This window comes from Astatotilapia calliptera, chromosome 6 (assembly GCF_964374335.1).
Source record: "Astatotilapia calliptera chromosome 6, fAstCal68.1, whole genome shotgun sequence".
NCBI lineage: Eukaryota > Metazoa > Chordata > Actinopteri > Cichliformes > Cichlidae > Astatotilapia > Astatotilapia calliptera.
This window is the reverse complement of record NC_137427.1, coordinates 17,384,126-17,408,275: the sequence shown is the minus strand read 5'-3', so window position 1 is coordinate 17,408,275 and position 24,150 is coordinate 17,384,126. Positions and strand designations below refer to the sequence as shown.

Below are 24,150 nucleotides of genomic sequence, written 5' to 3'. Positions count from 1 at the left end.
TTGCTCTTATGAAGAATGCAGAAGCAAACCCAAGTGTAACCAAAATAGAAAGACCAAAAAAAAAGAAGAAAGTTTTAAATTTACAGCTCAGATTATGCTGTGGTCCTTTGTCAGCCAGTCATCTGGATGGAGGCACAAAGCTTTCTGTGTACAAGCTATTTAAATGTCTTACAAGTTTGTTGAAGGGGGCCCGATTGTTAACTTGACTATGTGTTACTGTAAAGTAAACGTGCGCGGTAGGGTCGGCTTTTCATACTGCTGAAACATCTCATTAAATCTGGACCGCCTATTTTTATTTAATGCATTTTACAAGGTGTCAGAGCTCAACATGAGCCCTGACTCTGCAGCTCCGCTTTAGCTTGAGATGCTGCGTGCCGCTCGTTTTAACTAAAGAGCTCATCATCTGAAAGTTATAACCAGACTTAAATATTTACAATGGCAGGCGTATTCATGAACCTAAACAAGTCCAAAATTATTACAGCAAGTTGTAAATTCTGCTGTCTAAGAGTCATTTTTTTCAGCCATGATACATTTTGCTTTGCTATTTCTGCTTTTGTTTTTAACTGAATCCAAGTCATATTCCAGTATACGGTATATGTTTATGTTGACAAAAGATACCTGAACTTGTGCAAAGTGCTCTAAACCGGTCTCATTGTGCCTCTATTGTATGGAAGCAATACACTCTGGTTCTAATCAGGCTTGGCTTTATCCTCACCCGCTCCCTGCTCCTCAGCCTAATCAAACTCATATATGCAGGCAGAGTGCCTGCAATTATACATAAGCCTCTGCCTTGTGCATGTGTGTGTAAGAGTGTGTGTGTGTGTGTGTGTGTGTGTGTGTGAGAAGAGAGAGAGCGAGCATTAGTGAGAAGAGAGAGAGCGAGCATTAGTATTTGGAAGCATGCGTGTGCCTGTGTGTGAATACAATTCTATATGTGCAAGTCTCCGTGTGCGTATGTGTTCCAGTTGTGCAAAAGTTTTTGCTCCCACCCACATGTGTGCGCAAGGGTGCGGTTTTGGGGGTTGAAGTCACCCTCGTGCTTGGATGCCAAGTTTTTCTGGGGGGGGATGAAGCTGTGCAACTTTACGAGACCTCAGCCTATGTAGCATACATAGAAACCTACACCACAAACGCACATGCATATAGTGTACAGTAGAGACAGACACACACACACTCACAGTTTCAGTGCATTCATGAACACAAATGTCTGTTGGTCAAAGATATATTGGCACAAACAACCAGAAAAAGAATTTCACCCAGAAGAAAAAGAGAGAAAAATCTAAATTGAAGTGAAAGAAAGTAAAACATATTGAGGTGTAGTGTTCTTTTCCCAAAGTCTCTCCTCTTTCCAAACCACACCCCACCACGGCACAGGCCCAAACCCCAAAGCTTTTGTCCGCTCTCTCGCTTTCCCTCTTTTTCTTTCTGTCTACCCCATTTTTTCTCTTTCTCAGTGGGTCTTTTTAGTGTCACTTTCTCCTTTTCTGTCTCATAATCTTCAGCTATTCTCCCTTTCTTTAGTTTCTTTCTTTTTTTTGCTGTCCTCATCACACACACACTCTCCCTTTCTGCTGCCTGATTTTACTGGTTGTCTTTGTTTCTGGCTTCAGTCTGACATTAGGTGTCCATCTCAGTATTCAACACAGGCACTTGGCTGCAACAAACAAACTATAGCAACCGACCGCAGAAGTTACAAAACACTGACGCTTGGGCTTTCTTTCCAAACTCTCTGCCTATAATCAAACAGTCAGGTCTCAACATCACCTTTGAAAGCCCCTCGAGCGCACAGGGATCTAGTGGTTTCTGAGACTACGCTTGCCATTAAAACGCACATGAGAAAACCATATGGCGTGCCTAAAGTTAGCATGTTGCGGTCTCCCATTGACACACAGCACTACTCATATCCTTGTTGTTTACCAATGCCTGTGGCTAGGCCATTAAATATTGAATGTGATGTAGCATACTGATACTGCCATTAGCATGCTAAATGTGTGAGACAGGTGGTTGAGGCTGCCTTTCAAAAGGCAGGAAATATGTGAACAGAATATTGTGCAACTGTACCGTTTACTACGGCATACAGTGTAAATATTGTTTGAGTAAGCTGTTTACGTCTGCCTGCGAAGCGGCATGCCAGTCAAATGCATACAGGCATATGCAGTCAGAAAGACATGGCTGACCGGCCGCCACGGCTAACAAGCATATCATATACAGTGTGGATCCCAGAGACTATGGATCTGTTTGTGAGTGTGTATGCAGAGCACTGTGTTAGGCCTGCTGCTTTTGAAAAAAATGTGTTTACTATATGTCATACTCTGACGGCTTTGGATTTGTGCATTTTTACCATATTTGTATTCAGCTGTAATAAAGACGTATAGATTTATTTTGCTGGGATTATGTCATAATTAGTTTGTTTTAAAAGTGGAAAATGGAACAAGTCATATTGAAGCGTGTAGGCCAAAAGAACAATTTTCCAGGCAGTCTAGCAGTTATCGCCAAACTCATTCTGAAAGCTGATTTTTTTTGGGGGGGGAAATATTTGTGAAAATTACCATATGTATAACATGTAACCCAGGCAGTATCCTCCAGAAAAATTTCACTTTTATAACGTCAAGTATATTTTTCTTTGCTTTAACTGGCTTCTAACTTTTGCCCTGCACGTGACGCGTGTCCTCCACATGAATCTGCAACAAAACCAATTTTCTGCCAAGCCTAAATAATCCCTTATAAAAATACATGTCACGGAAAAGTTGACATTTTTAGGAAACATAGTGTTTTTGCAGGGCACTTTTGCCACATGTCAGCGCAACTGACAGATGAACTGAGAACATTCATGAAGACGTGTGGGAATTTTTTTGTGTGTGTGTGTGTGCGGAGGAAATGGACATATGAGCGAGCTAATAGCACAACGTCAACACAAAATGTGGATGTATTTTCTGAACACATTAATGGAACCCTAGAAACAAACATTCATCATGGCAAGAATGAAGGTAGCATAGTGTTTCCTATGCTGTGGTCGGACCATGTCAAATGAATGCACTAATGAGGCTTTTGTACTTTAAAAAAGTCCTCCCCCCTACAAAAGAAAAACAGAGAGGGACTGGGTTCCTTTTTTGTTTTTTTGTGTCCAGGAAATATATCTTGGGACATCAGTGCAATTAAAAGGACAGATACAGAGAGCTTGCAGTGTGTATGTATTTTGGGGATGTGTATACCCTATATGTATCAGACACGAGGAAACATTCAGGCATCCCTGGGCCTCTAGTGGGATCGTCGTTCACCAGGTAGGTGTCAGTAGCCTGAAAAACAGAGAAATAGTTATTCAGTTAAAATTGTTTCCATGTAGCTGAAAAGTCATGCTGCGAAATGTGGAACAAATACAGCACAGATTTTAGCCCAGCATATATTTTATATCATTTTAATATTTATTAAATTAAATATTATAATTGGATTTCGTTGCTCTTTAATAACATATAGTATATTTAAGAAGTATTGCAACATTTAAAGCAATCTCACAACACTCTGTTAATTTGTTTAAACCAGTGTAATTTAGATTGTGGCAAAACGAAATTGTGATTTTCCTTCCCTCCTCTTTGTGAGACGTAACCCTAAAATGTACCCGCTCCGTGTGAAACAGTCTTTTAACCCCAACTGGTTTCATTTCTCCACAGAAGCTCCACAACACTTGCACTATAAATCCCCAGTCAGATTGTCTGTAAGTACAAGGGTGTATGCATGCATATGTGTGTAGGTGTGCATTCAGGGAGCTTCATTTGTATTCTAAGTCAAGCAGGCAGGCGGGCAGGCAGGGTTCTGGCAGGGCCCGGAGCTGTGAAATAGGCTCTCCTTGCAGTTCTGCAGTTGATTGGATCAACCTATCCCACTCTACTTAGCCGAAGGGAGCCCAAATCCCACAGCCGCTGTGCCGTTCTGTGAAATCCTATTTCATTTCACAACTTTAACGGATAAAAAAGCATGCACACGCGCTTGTGCCAGCCCAAGACCCCATGCCACATTTATTCAGCGAACGGGAGCAGAGAGAAAACACTGCATGTGTGTGGAAATGCCGAAATGCACACGCATATAGTCTAACCCTCTTGAAAATATAATCGCCCATATGCATATACATTTTTTCCACACCCATGTTCACTCTGCCTCACGCGCAAACACACTGCAACACGTACCAGCGCACACACACACACCGATATACACGTGCATGCCACTTACGCAGACACACAGACACAAACCCCATAATAAGAGCCAGACGTTGGCAGACCACACAGCCCTGAGTTGTGGTGAAAACAAAGGCTATTCATATCCTTCGCAATGAGAGGTCTGTATGGCTAACTCTCTTTCTCCCTCTCTCCCCAATCTCTCCCCTCAGCTTTTTATTACAGATAATCTGCACTCGCAAACCTTCCATTTTTCTGCAATTGTGCGATTCTTAATCATCTTTATTAGTCCATAAACATTGTTTTCTTTTTCCTATTTTTAGCCCTTTTTTATTGCTGAGGCTCTCGACTCCTTGAGGGGGCAACACGAGTTTCAAAATGATGATGAAGCTGGGATTCAGAGTCAGAGAGGCCTGCTGATAAGAGAGCAAGGCATTATGGGAATGGGGTAATAGAGTCCCTCACATCCACAAATACACATCCATGCTAATAGACATGCAGATCCACACACACACACACACGACAAAATGCAAGCACTCAGATTCTGCCAGGCCACATGTGTCTGATAATGAAATGACGCCTCTGATTGGCTGGCAGGCAGAATAATGGCCTGGATCCACGACACCTGTGGTGGGGTCCACAGCAGTGCGAGCCTGCTGACTACCAGCAAGCAGACCACAATGCATCAGGTGTGCTGGAGCCTCTGTGATTGGCTGTCCCTGGCCAGAAACAGCGTCAGGTGCACTAGCAAGCCTACCCTGATTGGTTGAGTCGAACCCAAAAAGCTGCGGGTGGGAAAGAGCTGTTTTTATTGGCTGCTGCTGCCCAGTGCTGCTGGTGAATGGGTGTCTGGCTGGATGGCAGTGGGACAACTGGGAGCGCTGACTATTTGAGAAAACCTTTTGTACATTTGTAGGTTTTCGTACCCCCAGAATCTCAGCATTAGCTATCATTTAACCTGACTTCAGGAAGAGCAACATAACACACATAAAACAAACAACCAAAAACCCCAACAACAATTGAACTCCAACAGTAGATAATTTGCTCTCATTTCATATTAACCATCCAACAAAGAGGAATTTAAACACCCACTTTATGCTGTTCGCCAGAAAAACAGGTGTTGATGAACCTCAATCCTATTGTACAACAATGAATAACATGAAGCTAATGAATAGGCTAAGCTCTGTACCTGGCACTGGGGAGGCCAGAACATACTGATTCCCTTTGTAGTAAACCCCTAAAAAAAACTCCAGGGCCCCCAAACACTCTCCTGCAGCAGTGTATGAATTATATATTGTACTATATATATAGAACATATGCCCGGCCCATATGGCCAGCCCTGAGCGAAAAAATCTCAAAGCCCTGCTTAATTAACATTTTAGAGGGAAGATTCGGAGGCGGGAGATTGAGTCAGTGACCTATTTGGAGTCCATCATCGCCCAATGCAAATGTGTTAATTGAGACAGATTTTCCTACTTCACAAATATGTGGAGTAAGGGATGCAGTGGAGGATTTTTATTTATTTATTTGTCTGAGCCATCTGATCTAAGGTATCTGTATATGGTGTGTTTTAAGCTGCCTTTCTTTCTGCCTTCACTGACAAAAGAAGACACTTCTCTTTCCTTGGCTCACTCGCTCTCTCTTTGGATTTAGTGTTGACGACCATATGGCCAAATTCTTTGGAGGTGAGATCTCCGAAACCTGCTCTCGCACTGCACGTACACTCACACATGTACTTACAAACACACCTCTACAGAGCTTTGTGTATGAAAGGCCCTGATGGTGGAATTTGTTCTCAGGTGGCTCCATTTTAAAGCAAATGAATGGCATCATATCAATGATCCCCCCCCAACCACACACACACATCGCCCCACCTTTCCTCGCTTTCTGTCTCTCTGCATATCACATTAGCAGTTACACACAAAAACACACACTTGCACACTAATTCACCACCTACACATAAAAACTTACACTTGTCACACACCTGGTGCAGCCCTCTCCTTGTTTCCACAAAACCTTTATCCTGGCCGCCCCACAATCATGAACCACAACCACTACCAGCACTGTTGATCCCGCTTTTTTCTTTTTTTTCTTTTTCTTTCTTTTAAAAAAACATGGTTATTATAACCACCATTGTGTCTCAACCATGTTTTTATCATCGTTATTTGGTGCCTGAAAAGCAACACTGCCAAGTTTAAGGCACAGGATGAAAATAGGGGGATGGGGAGAGGAAAACAGTCCAGCCAACCTGCGTGAGATGGCAACCACTTCAAAGATGCCAGGCCGCACCGGCGATCTGTTCCATGGTGTGTGAGGAGTGTATGAAAGGCAGAAATGGCCGCCGTGTGAGTCCCTGCCAAAGCTGCCTCGGGGAGAAACGTTGGAAAAATACGATTTTTCACACAGCCTTCTCAGGGGGGGTGACGAGAAAACAGGGAGGCTAAGAAAGAAGATGAGAAACCGAGGGGCTGCATTAAAAAAATGATGGATGGATGGCTGAGTAGAGTGGGGCTAATTATTTCACTCCACTCGTGAGTCCTGAAGGTTTGCTTGGGTCAGAAGTACAGCCAAGACGCAGAGCTGAAGATTGCATTTGGCTTAATTGTGCAGTTGTGTTTTACACAATAATACTAAATGTTGGGATCCTGGATAAGGCGGGAGGCACATCGTGTGAAAAGCGAGTCTGTTCAAGAGGCCTGACTGCTGGTGTATTAAAAAAATAGATGCCTCGAGTAAAAAGATATTTGACTTGTGTGAGAAATTCATACAAGCTGGTTTGCGGTTTAATTTAAAGGTGAGGTGAGGTGAGGTGAATCACCTGAATGCCAGATAGATAGTGAAACTACGCCAGCGTTGCTTTATTAAAAAAACGTCTTTGTTGACCAAAACTGTTCGGTTAAACAGGTCTGAACAGAGCGCTCATTGTGACACACCCCAAGATGCACTTGGCCTGGCAACTTGCCTGTCAACTACTAATCTTGCTAGACAGGATAGGCTATGGCTGTGGCCTTATGATAATACCATGCCAGTTGTAACACTGAACTGAACCAGCAACATTTCACTGACACACTTGCTTGCACCAAACGCCCCCTTGGCACATTAAGTAACCCAATGCCACTGGCACCCTTCTTTGTACATGGGTCCTTATTCATTCTCTTATTTGAAGGTCCAAACCACATTCAACTAAGGTCTAGCTACTCTGGTTAATGCATTTAACAATGAGGTTTGGGCTGGGACAATCAACCCATTGTGTCACACAAGGACTGATCCGTGGGGAGATTTTCTTGTGGTTATGGTTCTAATACAGTAGAGTTTACCACAAAGACCGGGAAGCATGGAGTTACACACACACACACACACACACACACACACACACACACACACACACACACACACACACACACACACACACACACACACACACACACAATGTGACTCAAGGAGGCAGCGCGTTGAGCTCATTTCAAATGTCTCACCCACTTCCATCTTAACTGAAATGGTACTTTGAAAATGTATTTAATAATCTGGTAAAAGGTTTACGCCCACCTCCCAACTTGGCACCAATAAGTTTCTTGACTTTTATTTGACTGACAGCTTCTGTGGTTGGCACGTTTTCTCTGCAACAACCGCAGCGCAACCAACTGTGAAATTATAGGCCGAGAATCGAAACAAAATGAGCATCGTATTATCACTGCCAATTACGAACAATTGTCTAATGTTTGGCTTACCTTAAGATATATAGACAGATAATTGGAAAGCTGACATCAGAAGACACATGCGGCCTAGAATTTGACATCTTGAGCATCTTGGGGCCTGTCTGTGTTGTTGTTTAGCAGGTATGACTGTGAGTCAGGGCAGCTGGGGCAAGAAAAAGTTTTTGGTAGGTGACCCCCTCGATGTCACGTAAGGCTGACATTTATAACCCATAAAAAAACACGTGACAACGTGTGGGCTATGCGCCCTTCATGTAGAGAGCAATCAGGGTGCTCGTGCAAAGTTGGCGGCCGATGATAAATGTGCAAAAAGTGAATGAACACTTCTGCTAATGCTCTTTAAAGTAATGCTGCATATACAGGCAATATTTGATCATGTCAGTGACCGCGAATCTATATATCTATCTATATATAAATATATAGATAGATATATATATGTGTGTATTATTTTTAAAGTGTTTTTGTTATGTATACTCACTCAGTATGATAAAGAGACAGATCTGTAATTATCCGAGTGCCAAGTTTATACATTTTTTCCCCTCCTGTATCTTTGGTGCTTATCATTTGTGAGATTCCGTGTGCATTCCCAGAAACATTATAATCAGATACGGTTTCAGTCTAAATAAACTCTCACTGTTTTATTTCTAAGGATTGACTGTTCTAAAACAGGTCTCAAACTTTCAGGAAGGTAGATGAGTATTTGTGTGTAACAGCATCGATATTTGAGGTGAAGACGTGTGAGCAAGAGTAAGAGGTAAGAGTTATATTACAGGATTGTAATAGTGAGATACTGAAACATATCGGATGATCTACAAAGTATTTCACAGTGCAGTCTGTTATTTCTATGTTGCAGTAAACAACCATCACTATCACCTTAAAATACTTCACAGGTTTAGCAAATTTAATCAGAAATCTATGAGTAAAAATAGCTTAAACAAAATACCAAAAATAATGGAATCTTCTGCTTCAATCTCTTAAGTTGATTTAGCAATGATAATGCTGCATTTTTATTAGGACATTTTAAAACGTAAAGCTTTGAGTTAATAGAGATCACGTAAAGCTGATGGTCACAGCCTTGCATTTTCAATATTGCTGTAGCAGTTTTAGAGAAGATATTGATGATAAAATCTGATATTTATCTCCAAATGCTGCTGGATTTAGAGAGATAATGAGCTCATCGTCATCATCCGATTTTCAGATCAATATTAAATGCTTCGGAGGTGCTCTAATTTATGCTACTTGCTCTTTCTGAGGACTCTCAGCGCTTGTTCTGAGGGCACAAAGATGGTCTGTGTGTCACCTCACCTCCCCACCCCCTTGTAGTCGCTATAAAGTGTCATCAGCTACGCAAATGAAGTGCCCATTGATAAAAAAGAGCAGCCGCCTTCTGATAGAAAAGACTCGAGTCGGCGAGTGCAAGGTGGAGTAACGCGCGAGAGTCGTGCGCCACGTTAATTTATTGCGATTCTTAGGGCATAATAATAACCAGTACAGCAGTAATAATCGTCCACACACGATCACTGTGCGAGTCTTTAAGATTTACCTTTGCTTTTATTTTGTGTGACTTTAGCAGCAAAGATCAGACTCTGTCTACAGGGCCACTCGATGCACGTTAACGCGCCAGAAAGGAGAATTGCACTGATTTAAATGTGGAGAAAATTAATTTTGAACACATGCCATGCACATAATTATTACAGCTGCAGATATTTGAGAGCACTGTGGGAGAAATTTCACGAAAAAGAACTGCAACAAAAAAGTAGCTTATTGTTAACAAATAAATGAAAATCACTTTGGTCATAAAATGCACGGAGCTGTAGGAAAAACAAGGCAGTGTGTGAGAATAATATTTAACACTCAGCGCTCAGTACTGAATGTTTATTCAATCGCGGCTCATTTAGACGCTTTGTAATTACATTTGGCAGACAAACGAGTTGAGTTACTTTTACATCTGCACGCGCGCATACACGCACGTGCACAGGGACGCACACAGGTGTGTTGTGGCCCAGAACTCTAGCACCAAATCCATCCGCAACAAAAGTTCTTTACAAAGAAATTAGAGCCCTGAAATAAGTGCAAGCATGTTTTGTTTATTTCCAGCCCTATAGACTTTACCCTATAGAGCCAACAGAAAGGAACTATTGAGTTACACAGCACGTACCATTATAGCGTGGGGAGATCTGCCAACCCTCTCAATGCCCCATTTTCCTTTAAAAGTTCAGCTTCCAAAAAAGTGAGAGAGGGAGTGAGAGATGAGGGAGGAAGACTTAGTCTCTTCGCTGTTGCCGGAAGCAAAAAAGGACCTTTAAACACGTCGGCTTTAGGCCCAGATAGAGAAAAAAACACGCTCTTTCAAAAGTCGGTCCACTCTGAAAGCGATAGAAGGAAACGAAGACACCAGCTCCGAGCCTTCCGTCTACCGCTGTTTGGCGTCAGATGCGCCCATGTCCCGCAGAAAGAAGTGAGGGAGACGTCTGCGTCTAAGTCCCGAGGTGCGTCCTTCGGCGGCAAAACTCCAGCAGACTGGGAGATGCTAAAAAAAAAACCCTCCCCGAATTAATACTGATAATACGGGTTTAAAAAAAATCAAAAAAATAACCCAAAATAATAATGGACGGGAGAAGTGACGCAGAGTAAGTTTTGTTTCTATTATTTTTCCGTGTGCAGCCTTTGCGGTCGATCAGCTTCTGTGTCCAAAACGTGTCCAAAAGCAGCTGTCTCCTATGCCGCGCGTCCGATCTGTTTTACCCTCGTATCTCTCTCTCTCTCTCCTCTCTCTTGATCCGAACGCACACAAACACACGCAAGCACACGCACGGAGTTACACGCAAACGGGGGGGACACCCCTGGTCCCTCGCCGCCTCCTCCTCAAAGCTGACGAGATGAAAGAGCAGCTTGCGTCGTGCCTCTTCAAATCGCTACAGCCTCGCCGATAGAGGAATGCCTGTACAGCGATACGTCGTCGGTCGCGGCTTCGGCGGGGCTCTGGATGCCTCGGTGCGTAAAAATGGAAGCTCGCCGTGCGCTCCGGCAGCGATAGATTGCCTTGCTCTTCCCTCCCTCCCAAAATATCAGCCACTAAATAGCTCACCTCAGCAGCATGCGCCCTGTTTACACGCACATACACAAAATAATAGACGGGGAATTGGGGCAGTTGTTTACAGTGGGGGGCCGGTGCTTCAGGCGGCAGCGTCGAACTGGTGAATTATTAGGTGAATTATTAATAAAGCGAGCGGTGTGCAGTCTGTCGCGGAGAGAGCGGAGCGGCCAGGAGAGCAGCTGGGGCTTTAGGAGCATTAGGAGGACCAGAGGCTAAATCACGGGCTGCAGGGATTAGAGAGCTGCGCCGGCTCCTACCTACCGCCTGAAGTTTGCAGAGTGACTCTGTGGGGACGGCCGAGCGAGAGCAGAGCTGCTCGGTTTTTATGTGTGTGGTGTTTTTTTTTTAATGTTTACAACCCAAGAGCAAAGATCGGGCCACTAAAGGATGATATGTTATTTTAATGACAACCTGGCCATAGATATAAGCTGTGCTCTGTGTGTCCACGCATCTGATAATATAAAAAAGGGGGAAAAGTCAGCTGTCATTTACTGAGCAGCCAAGCAGGACCGCTTTCCTCAATCCCAAAACTTACTTTGTTTGATTTCCATCAATATCTGTAGCACTAAGGGTATTTTGCATGTGACTGTCAGGATGTGACGCTGTGAAGCAACAGGATCAAATTCATCTGAGATATCGCAGACATTCTCACCAACATGATTTAAAAAAAAAAAAAAAAAAAAAACACTCTCTCCACTTTACCAAAAAGCAACCACGTGTTTTAAGAAACTGTTTATTGCTCCAGAGATTTTAAGGACAACGGCCAGATCCAGCAGGCCTGCCACATAAGACACTTGGTGCACGTGCTTTCTGATGTCAAGTTTCAATTTAAGAAAGTTTCTTCTTCTTTTAATGTAAACTTGGATACATCACCTGGAACAGATTTTGATTCAAATGAAATTGGCCAGGAGAATTTGTGGGGACACCGTGGGGCCTAAAGGACATAATCTAAGAATGAAAAAGTCACTTTAAAAAAAGCAGATAAGAGTGATTTAAAAATAAACTCTGGAGAAAACAAAAATATCTGGAAGATTTTGTGCAGATTTGGTCACTCAACCTGTTCACACGCCAGTCACATTCAAAACTTGGCCGTTTCTTGTTTCATACTCAACCTTCGGGCTTTCCTCTACAGTTAGAAACGGCTGGTTCAAATCAAAGCAACAAACTAAATATTTTCGTTGTTGCAGATGAATCTGATACACATCGTCTGGATAAATCAGAATTTGGCCTTATTTCTGCTTTTATTTTCAGCTGTGCGTGTGGAGTTATCTGCCTCTCTTCTTTAGAGAGAGAGAGAGAGGGGGGGGGGGGGGGGGGGGAAGAAAACAGCCTAATGACATTCCTCCAACATGAGGGTTTATAAATAATTAAACGCTGACCTCCCCACACATTTGGCCACATCAATTAATCATCTCTAAATGAATTTGTTTTTGTTTCAGCATAATTTCGATTATTCGGTTTGCGTCTGTGGCGGGATGACATGTGCGGGGTTGTTATTGTTGTTATTATTGTTTAGAAACGGAGGCCCCTGTGGCCCAGTTACCCAACAGCAGGGAGATACGAACAAGTGTCGTTTTTATTTGTTTTTCTGTAGTTTTAATTTTGTTTTAACACTGGAGACAACCAAGACTGACCAAAATATGACGAGACTGAGCAGAAACCACGTAACCTAACACTTAGTAGGTCAACAATTTATCGCCTCCTTTAATTGATACAAGGACCTGTATTACAAACACATTTTCCTTTTGTTTATCATAAAATTATTTTTATGGAATTATTTTGAAAAAGAGGGAAAAAAAATGACTAGGCCTTCAAAATGTTGACCCTCACTCTCTCTATTATTTACATATTTCTGACATTTTTAATTCAATGATAATTTTGTTTAAATAACTAATAGGATCTTATTTGTTTAGGCATAAAACAAACTGCAGGTAGACGTCGAGGTAAGCGATTACTGGTAAGTTCAACAATCAGATGAATGATTGGCTTGAATACTAAAGTTGGTGAATGACTTAAAGTATGAAAGAGGAGTAGGAGCCTGCACAAATAATAATAACAATAATGACGATGATAATGAGTATAACAATGATACTATTATTATTAATAATAATTCCTAATGTTACATTAACATTTTTATTAATTGATTGAATGACAGAGGCTTTCTACCTCAAGCGTCTTGTTAAGTTTCACAGTTTGTACCTTGAACTTTCCCAATACTTTATTTATTTACTTTTAATATTAATTCTGGTCTCTCTCTCTCCCCTTCTTCTTCTTCTTCTTCTTCTTCTTCTTCTTCTTCTTCTTTTTTTTTTTTACAGATGCTGAAGCCCACACATGCCCAACGGCCTGGTTGGAGAGTGACCAGTTAATTGGAAAAACACCAAACTGTGCCTCTAAACCCCAAATAATCCCACAACACGGTTCCCCCCCTCTTTTTTCTTAACTCTTAATTAAAGTACAAATAACAGCACAGTGAGCGCGCACTGTGTACTCAGCACAGCCCACTGTAGCCCGGAACTTACCGCAGGCCCACAGAAACTTCTACAAGCTTCAGGTAACGAATCTGCTTCCGGAAAAAAAGAAAAGAAAAAATGAGATGATAAAAATCGAAAGGTGTTTTTGTACTAGCAATAATAATAATAATAATAATAAAAATCACGTAGCTTTGTTTTAAAGCTGTTTAGTGAAAATCGTTGGAAAAATATTAACAAGACATCAAGACAGGTGTTTTAATCAACAACCAGGTATTTGAGGGGAAAAAACACCGTAAATAAAACAAGAGATTAAAAATCCGAAAAAAACGTAAAATCAAAACACTATAAAATTAAAGTAAAAATATGGCATAAATAAAAAACATAAATGGGGAAAAATCCACAGGTATTTAAAACACGGAATCTCTGAGGACGCTGAAAAAACGAGAAACTGAAACTTTAAATACCCCCTTCGTCTTCTTTAGATGTACATTTCCGCTTGAAATTTCAAAGGCAGAATTACACCTGCATTATAAAACGGAATGGTTTTAATAACGTAAATAACGTCGACAGTATTACACGGAATTATACATCTCAAATTGTTTTCTCAAATAAATAAAATCCACAAAAACAAAAAAATAAATAAAGAAAAACGCAAAAAAGTCCGATGGCCGTCGCAAAAACATTGTTTAAAATGTAATAATTAAAGCTGATAAATATAACACAGAGGCAAAACTGCATGTATTTGTTTATTAATGTGTCATAAATAATAATTTATACTTCTTCCTCCTGATGCTGAGGCACCATATGTTTAGCAGTTGACCTGGTTTCAACATTTCCCATGTTTTTCTTACAGTCCTGATTTATAATAAAAAAAAGGCGAGGGGGCTGGGCAGCTGGTCTTATTTTAATGTGAGGCCCTTAAAACTGTTTGTGTTTTTCCAGGTATTTAAATATTAAGCTGCGTTTAGTGGAAACAGGCAGTGCGCTAATAAAGAGAAGATTATTTGTCATTAAAACAAAATAGTCTCAGAAGACTTAATGCCTTCCTCTGATGTTTCTTGGAATAGAACATTAAAAAAAAATATATTTAGTTGATATGCCTCAAAAGTTGAAGGACATTTGTTGGCTTTCACTAGTCCTAATCATGCGAGGCAACTTATGAGCATCAATTAGGCTGAGATTTGAGCTAATGAAAGCCCTGAGCAGTGAGTCTCACCACAACCCCCTAAACCAGCCATTACTGCAGACCACAATGGCTCTGATAGCACGCTGTTTTAAGACCCAGCATTATGTGGGCAATAAGTTCTCTAAACCTCACTGCGAGAAAAGAAGGGCACATTGTGGGATCAGGCAAGCAAAGTTTAGACAACATAGAAGGAGTTTTTCTAAGTCCAAAATGCTTGTCTGTAAACCCCAAAACGAATCAGGGGAATTTTTTTCTTCTTCTTTTTACTCCAAATGACAAGTTTCACATTCCAAGCTGGAATATAACTGCAAACCATGATTGACACGGACAAAACTAATTATCAGAAGAACACTAATGCTGAATGAGACACGGAGCTGCTCAGTGGATGGCACTGAGATATTGTAAATATTCACTCATCAGTGATGGACTTGGTGTCATTACATGTTTGCAAGATTAGAGGCACGAAATACAAGGCAGAACTGGAGTTTGCCAAACAGAGCGCACTGCCAAACTTCAATCAACAGGTACACACTTTATTGAAGAAATTACTAAATACTGAGGTGTATAATGAAGGGGAGACGGGGCGTGCTAGGGAAAAACCTGAAATATCCTTTAAGCATTTAGAAAGAATCATCTCTTTTTAAGCAATTCAGAAAACAACCCAGCAAATCTGTGTCTGTTTATGTGGTTCTCTTTCTGGCCCCCAAACTAAAAGCTCAAATAACTCACATTTGTCAAACGTAATGGCCCAAAAAACACAGAAGCTGATTTATCAAATCTGAACAAGTGTGGCAGAAAGGCATTCACCAAATCTATAACCACTATAAATAAAGGAAAAAGAAAATGGAGAAAACAATGCAAACAAAACTGTGAGCTCAGTCCAATAGCTTCAGCAGCTACTGCATGTATAATTCTACTAGTAAAGATCACACGCAGCTATGTTTGCAAAGCCACACATGACCGCTATAAAGAAACAATCAAACAAAGTATATATAGCAACACTGAAAAAAAAGAAGATATAAGAAACCAAATCTGGGATCTATAATAGTGCCAGAAGGAGTGGACTGCACATCTACAACAGAAATGGCAAATACAAACCGAAGGCCCGAGTCGTGCTGCCTTTCTTCTTTTTAAACCACTTCACTCTGACTCTTGACTGCAGCACTACTGACATCTACTCCCAGCCTGATCTCACCGCCGCGCGCTGCAGTGAAAGCTAAACAAAAATATACCCTGCATCGAGGCCATACATCAAACTCAAACTGGAACTATCATTTTTCCCTCTCTGCAGTCTTTATTCCTGTCCCTGCTGAAAGAAAAGCCTCGCAGAAATCTGCATCTCCAAAAGTGCAGTAAGCGGTGGAAAGGAAAGGGGGGCGAAAAAAAAAAGAAAAAAGACAAGGCTCTTTTTGTGTGCGGTGGCCGAGGTTTTATCCCTGCATTGCAGAGTGTTGTCTAGCATTACAAATCTCAGCCCCGGCCTGGATGGACACGGGAGGGCTCTGCTGGCCCTGCTCACACTGTCTGCATCTTTTACGCTCTGCCATGCAAATAAACTCAAATCAGCGAGCAGCTGAAGGAAAGCGCTGAGGAGATGGAGTGTTGTTGAAGGGGAAAACACGGAAGAGAGCGGAAATAGAAATAGAACCAAGCATGGATGGAAGGAGGAAATGGAGAAATGTATGTGGCAAGGAAAGAAGGAAAGGAGGAAATAGTTAGCTTCAAGTAGTTGCACAGGGGCCAAAAGAGAATAAGTCTGTGTGCGCTTGTGTGCAACGCAGAGAAAAAGAGCGGGTAGTAACTGGCCATTGGAGGGGTGAGGAATGCCCGGCCCTGGCACGGGAGAATGGGATGGAGGGTGGAGTATGTTCACATTGCTGCTGCCAGCTGAGCACATTCCCACTACAGAGTCATGGAGACTTTTTAACCTACAGATTTCGAGGCAGCAGCTTCAATCCGGAGATTTTTCCCCCACTGGGGGACAGCAATAAAGCGCTCACCATGATCTAAACCTCTAAACTGACATCAGGTGATTCTGAAATTATCTGGAAATGAAGATTCATTTAAATGTTTATTTCTTGTTATTTTACATTATACGGCTTACACAGACAGGAAATTTGGCAGGAGAGATAGGGCATGAATGTGCCACATGTGGTACTCGACTCAGAGACATTGTGATCATGGCGTTATGGTGCCTTACAGACCTATAGAGGAGAGCACAATTTAGGTTTTTATTATAAGCTGTAATTCCCCATCCCACCCCTCAGTGCTTATATAGTAGTTTGTTTTTTTTAACTGTAAGGAAACTGAAAAAATAATATGAGCCACCTAAAGACTGATATCACCTTAATTCTGGAATCATATTTTTTAACCTCTTTTTAAAAAAAAAAAAAAAATTCTACTGTTGAATATTTTGAGTTAAAACAGGGAATGTGGGGGTTAATTTAAAGGCAGCTGCATCTGGGAGCACAAGGTTGATTTCTAAACAATATACAACAGATAAGAACGGTGAAAAAAAATAATTTAAATGAAGCCTGTGGGAGTAACATATTCATTGTTTGGCAATAATATCCAACACCTCTGAAGGCACTTCATGTCAAAAAGGGTCCTCGCGAAATAATTTTCATTATTGTTTAGGTATTATTACGATTTTTTTATATGGCTGCACTCTTTTGAAGTCATAGAGGACATGTGTGAGGAAACCCTTTTCAGCATGTGCTCCCTTTTAGGCTGAACTAGTGAACTCTAGCAGGAACTGTCTGACAATGAGAGAAAAAATCCTTTAAATTGATAGTATTTTTAAGAAAAAAGGACTGAAGGTAAATGTACTGAAAGCTGCTGTTAACTCAATTATTAAGCACAGTTTTGAAATACTTGCAGTTTGGCTTGAGGTTTATATTTTTTATTGATTAGGTTGCATCACTACATGGTCAGAGGGAAATTTTATACTTTTTTTTATCCACCTCATGTAATTTCTGGGTGATTTGGAGAAAAAACCCAATATGGCAAAAGTGGACAATGTCATAAAAAATGACGCTTTGTTGTAAAGTCAGCAGTTGTTACCGTCTGCAGGCTTTTTAGTGCTTCTAAAGCGTGTTATTGTTTCAGTAAGAAGTTTAGGATTTGAATGCTTTTTCCATTACTGTTTATCAAAGTGTGCAGTAAAGCATAACGTACGGCTTCACTGATTTGTCTAACTGCAAATTTTACTCTGAGACAAATGTTGGTGATGCATCGGGAGTACGTGACATGAGGACGCGAAGAGCCGTTTGGCTTTCTGAAGAGAGACCTCACCTTTCCTAGAATTAAAGCGAGACGAGCTTAGTGTGTGTGCATGTGTCTTTGTGCTATAGTCAGTGCGGTGGTTTATCAGTAGCTCACACTGGGCACAGTTTTGATAGCACGCCACATACACGCACAAAGTGAAACTGATAAAGCATAAGCACAGTTCTGAATCACATATTTCACGTCAGATTACTAGCTGGACAACGGGGATATTATAATTAAGAACTAAAAATAATTAGGTGACTAATTTATTAGATGATTGACGGTTATTTTATTTTTTTCCAAATCTAGACATTTATTGGTTCCAGCTTGTTCATGGTGGAGATTTGCTGCGTTTCCTTGCCATGTTTGAATATTCTGGGGTTTTTTTTTTGGAGTATTAAGCGAGCAAAAGGAACAATTTGAAGATGGGAAACTGGTGGGAGTTTATTTTTACACAATTGCTTTTCATATATCTGACAATGCAAATAAATACCTAGTCAGACGAATCATTTAAATATAACCCTAAGTTATGTTATTTATCTTCAAGTGAGAAGAAAATATGAGCCACATTACCTACTCACAGGGACACAGTAGCTCCCTGTATTTGTACGGACGATTGCTTTTTGTGTTCGCATCCTTCTGAAGCAGGCAGATACTCTTCTTTGTGTCATAAACAGTTAGCAAACGTGACCTGATGTGAGGTCACCTAAACGGCAGCACACAGGCTGTCATTGTGGCTCTGTGTCTCCTCCCATTCTGAGAGCGAGGACGACTTCAGCACCGAGCGAATTTGTTCTGGGCCGGGCAGGTCAGCGGCGGGTGCAGCGTAAAAGTTAGTTAGTTTTATGTTTGTGTGACGAGGAGGGGGGACGGTGGTTAAATGGAAGGTATGTGTGTGTGTGGTGTGTGTGTGTGCGCGCGTGCTTCCCCAGGAGAAAAGAGGACTCCTAATCTGTTTTCCTGGCTCTTCTTTAAAGGGAGAGCAAGACACACTAGAGGCTCCCTCTGATCTGCTGCCCCATCCATCCCTCACTTTCTCTCTCTCCTCCATCTCTCCTTTCCTCACTTCCATCATCTGTCTCTCGTTCCCTCTGCTTTTAGCCCTCGTTTTCTCGGCCCCCCGTCCCTATGCTCTCTCATCTGTTGTGTTGGCCCGCTCTGGTCTTTGTATGGCGACAGCCCCCATCTCCAGATACTGCCTAAGAGCTCTGATTCCACTTAATCACTCAGTTTTTTATTAGTTTTCCCTCGCAGGGTATTTTGTGTTCTGAATTGCGTTTATCTATTATGCTGTTTCAGATTTATTGCTTTAGGAGGCAGACTGTGTGGCACACTACCCACCAATACGGTACACGATGCTGTGATCTCTCTACGTCTGCCCCTCTTTATGCCTGTCTGCTTTCATCCCTTCAAAATTAAATGAACAAATACACAAGGAGGGTGCTATGCCACACTAACTCACAACTCTTTTTTTTGTTGTTGTACTTTTCCCTATACTTTTTTATTAGTTTTCTTTAATTTGGGCGTCTCAGGGTCTCATCTGCATTTATTTAGCATGCAGAAAGACCACAGGGGAAGAATATGTGGCATCGGTTTATTGGATGGTACTCTACTTTCACATCCATCTGTCCTGGCATCTTTAATGCCTCATTGATTTACTTTTCCAATTTCAAAATAAAAAAAGAAAGTCACAGGTATGGCTTCCTCTGTGAGCACAGATGTCTGTCTTTGAATGAATTTTGAGTAATTTGCTGAATATTTAGAGCGGCTTAGTCGTGACGTTGGCACCTTTGAATTACACTTAATTAAATTACAGTAAAAGAAAATACTGTTGATTATTCGGTCATTAATCAACCGCTAGCGACGATTTTATTTTGTCAGCTGACGCTGTTGCTCAAGGTCATTTTGTTGCCACTTCTTTGCACTGCAGTTTAAACTGCTTATTTCTACATAATTAGGAGACATGGCATGCATACTCAAAATATTTTGCTCCAAAATGGCGGCACACCATCCTGGCCCTCCATTTTGTTCTGTCACTGGATCGAGTCTGGATCCTGCACCTGACATGTTGGACCAGTGTTTGCATTTGAAAATACCCTCTCTCCACGTCCTGCTGTTACTATGCAACCCCTTCTGGTTATTGGTCACCAAACGTGCCGCTAACCTGCTGCACCAATAGGACGGAGCCCCGCAACTGTGGTTTCCTCCTTCTCCACTCTGCTTCCAGGGCTTCCTGTGACCGGGGGGGGGGGGGAAATATGGGCACTGGCCATCACCTCGACCAAATCCAGAACCAAATGAGAAGAGAGACTCGCAGAAACAGCCAGACAGAGGGAGACAGAAACAGAAAGAGCGAGTGAGCCAGGGTGCAATAAAAAATTATGATTACACATTGATAATTAGTACAAAGCAAGAACTGCGGTCACCATGTAGACATCGGCAGCTCCTTTTTGGAGTGAAAAAGGGAAATTAATATTCATGACCTGGTTCCTCCCATCCAAAATTCAGCACCCTCCCTCCCTTCCCACTCTGATCCTCCCTCCTCCTCACTTCCTCTCCCCTCCGTTGGGTGGCAACACTTGGTAGGGCACATGGTGAGACAGCTGTTGCAGGGCAACATGGGCATCTGTGGTGCTACGTAGAGGAGAGGAGGTAGTACAGCGGGTGTGGGGGGTGTCTGTAGGGGTGCAGACGGCATCAAGAGAGGGAGATAGTACCCCGTCTCAGCACTGTGTGCATATGTGTTTGTGTGTGAATGCGTCCAAAAGTTTCCAGAATTATTATTTTGATCTTTAGAGGAAGATGGAGATGTATTTTAGGGACACAATGAACAGCGAAAGAGACAAAATGAGGTCTCCCTTTTCTTCTTCTTTCGTGTCTAGCTGTGAATGAAATATAGCACCTGTCCTCCAAGCTATGACAGAATCAGCATTAGCATAAGAACACTAGGATGGACTGCTCCAAGATTGGAGTTTGTGTCTTCAACAGCCAAACTCAAGCCCAACACACACACACACACACACACACACACACACACACACACACACACACACACACACACACACACACACACACACACACACACACACACACACACACACGCCTGTTTTCATGCCTGCATCTCATTCTGTCTTTCTCTCTCACACACCCTCCTCCCTCTGCACCTTCCTCTTCAGAGGGAATGGGCGTTTTCCCAGGGTTATTATCACATGCCAGGTGCCCTCCCCTCCCTTCACCAATACGCAGACAAACGCACATAGATATACACCTCACCCCCATCCACCCATCTCCTCTCCTCTATCCCAGCACCTACCACACACCCTTGCCATTTCTCTCTCCCCCAAAGCGCCAGCGCAGCCCCACCTCATGGTGCCAAAGTGGGCAGCCTCTGCCTTGGCGTTGCCGAGGCCTTCTGGTGCCCTAGATAGCTGTGTGAGTGTGTGTGTGCGGCTGCGTGTATGTGTTTGCGAGCACTGGCCCAGCTCTTTGCGGACACAGCCAGCCCTTTAAACTGTGTCAAGGCTCCAGATGCTGGGAGAGACTGGGATTAACACAGGCGTTTGTATGCAGACACATATGCACAGATGCACAGAAAACATTATCCAGGCCCATATATTGCATCATACTTGGGTTTTATGTTTTGACAAAAGGCTGAATAAGTCTTACAAAACCCCCCAAAACAAAACAAGACAAGAATGACAAAGAAAAGAACCTGCTTATTCCTTTTGTTATTATTAATTTTATTGTTATTATTGATTTGAAAGGAATGCTGTACATGACTCTATACAACTAAAATACTGGATCACATACAGAAATGTAAGAGACAGGATACAAAGGTATCAGAGATCCTATGGTGAACCAACAGGCCCTGGCAGTACGCTGAGACGATGCACTGATGCCAACGCAGCACCTCAGAGAGTGGATTTGGATTAGGCAGACACAGAAAAGGACCACGGAGACCTGACAAACACACACACACCCCAGTGTCCGTACACTAGCCCTTTAGCTGCATGCCACTACCCCGAGGGCATTAATGCACACGCTCACACAAACACATGCGCAAATATGCAGACACACACAAATACAGACCAAGTGTCCACCTACTGTTACTTTAGTGGCCTGCCACTGCCCTTAGGGTATGCACATTTGCATGCACGCACACATTCACTCTAACACACACGCTCACATGCACATTCCATAACTGATTCTGACATCACTGCAGCTGAGTGCAGTTAATGAGATGAACTTAACAACGGTGTATTCAAGGCGTCCCCCAGCAAACTAGCGAAAGCTAGAAACTACTGATTACAAGTATGCAAGTACGTGCGACTGAGTGTGCAAAGAGAAGAGAGAGGGAGTGTTTTCTCCCAGTGTTCACTCTCTCTCGCTCCCTCATTCTACGAGTCTTGCTGAGAGGTAGTTATGGTGCCAGTTATGGAGTGTTTGCCATAGCAGGGAGCTGCTTTGGCACCATGCCCTAATTTAGGGGAATTAAAAAGCACTAGACAAGCCCCTTTGTGGCACCGTGCGCCCGCTTTAATCTCCCCACGCCTCAGCGGGCACCCACAGCACCAGGAGTTGGCACCTTGCCCACATGACCCCAGGCAATATGGAAATCGCCACCAAAAACCCTAACTAAGTGCCCAGCCCTGCCCTGGTGCACAGTGTACACAGTACGCACAGACATGCGCAAAGTGATGCTGTCGCATACATACAAACACACACACGGTGCAACAAGGACAACACCCAGCGCAAGGCGGTGTTTTGCATGCACACACGCATACTTGCACAAATGATTGAAAACACAGAGAAGTAACTGCAATGGCTCTGTGTGCAGAACTACAATGCTGAAATACACATATGCAACACACACACTGAGGTGTTTCAGAGGGCCACGGTGGCATGAAATGAAAAACCCCTGCTGTTGTCCCTGTTGGCACACATGCTGGCATGTACATGCATACACACATTCACTTTTCCACACGTCCAAAGTTGGTGCACTCTCTTTGAAGTGTAGGTGAGTGCGGTGCTTGTCATGAGGTCATCCATCAGGGCTAATGAAACTGGCAGACCCTGACACTGTCTCACTGGGCAGCACCGCTGGCGCCGCGAGCTAATTCAAGGAGAAATGGACTGATTTAATTACACAGTGAGGGCACATGCACACACAGACACACACACACCTGCGCACACATATATATAAACAGTCTTGGACACATTTGCACAGAGAGAACAGGACATACACAGAGCACGCATACACATACTTTGCATCCAGGGACATAATCATGGGTAAAAATGCAGTCTCACACACACAGATATACACTTAAATGAAGCCAAATGACGGCCCGTGCGCGCACACACATACACACACGCTCCACTAAATATTGCTTTTTAGCCACATCTTTGTGGAGCTCTCAAAATCAGATGAAAAATTATAAACTCTGCGTCAATAGTAACCTTTTCTTATAAACAAAATTTGATAATCCATCATAACAAGTTTAGCTGGCCTCATCATCTCCACGGCAGAATTCACTGAAGGCGCCATTAGTGAGCTAGCTGCCCCTCCTCACCGCAGGTTCACAATGTTCCCTTCCCTAAAACAAAGACCCACTTTGGCCCGGGAACAGGACACACTACCATCCCTCTCTGTCTCTCTCTTTCCCCAGTTCCTCATTCCCCACTCGCCCTCTCTCTGTCCATTGGTCTCCCTACTGGTTTCACTTAATAAGCTTCAAAGGTTTCTGGGCAACATGGTTTTCAGAAAAAAAGTTACCATGGCATTTTTTTGGCACACAACATCTTCTCTCTTGCTAAGGATATGGGGTTGCCATGACATCAGCGGGCACCTTATAAAGAATACAATTGTGTATGTGTGTATGTGAGCATGCATGCGTGTGTGCGTGCTCGATGGACATCGTTTGCCAACCGCAGCTAAATGCTTAGACGCTGGTAGAAAACACAACAGCAATGACTGTGACAGAGTTCAACTTTTCTCCTGCAGCTCATGCTTACAGATCGCTATATTCCTCAACATACATACGCATGCAAACACTCCAGAAGACTCTAATCTCCTCTTCTGTTCTGTGGATGACTGCGATATATTTTGGACAACTTATTAAGAAAATTTTAGCGATTGAAGTCTGCATTTAATCTCACTGTCTCAGTGCTGAACATAGCATAAAAACATAACAGAACATGTGTTTGGCTTTGACATATTATTAATAAACTCAACAACAAAAGAACT

General features: G+C 42.5%; 1 protein-coding gene and 1 long non-coding RNA gene across 11 annotated transcripts in view; one reads left to right on the top strand and one right to left on the bottom strand.

Annotated features, from left to right (window-relative positions):
• nfixa (nuclear factor I/Xa) overlaps window positions 1-10,619 on the bottom strand; it is a 107,273-nt gene extending 96,654 nt beyond the window's left edge. For all 10 annotated transcript variants that reach the window (XM_026170646.2, XM_026170654.2, XM_026170655.2 and 7 more), the window contains exons 1-2: window positions 10,041-10,619; window positions 3,213-3,296 (exon numbers count right to left, since the gene is read on the bottom strand). In XM_026170646.2, coding sequence (XP_026026431.1) covers window positions 3,213-3,296; window positions 10,041-10,043 — 87 coding nt within the window. In that variant the 5' untranslated portion in view covers window positions 10,044-10,619. The remainder of the gene's footprint in view (window positions 1-3,212; window positions 3,297-10,040) is intronic.
• A 1,686-nt stretch (window positions 10,620-12,305) lies between these two features.
• LOC145429432 (uncharacterized) lies at window positions 12,306-13,833 on the top strand. Its single transcript, XR_013909659.1, has 2 exons — window positions 12,306-12,936; window positions 13,298-13,833. It is a non-coding gene; the product is annotated as an uncharacterized LOC145429432 (long non-coding RNA).
• The last annotated feature ends 10,317 nt before the right edge of the window (window positions 13,834-24,150 follow it).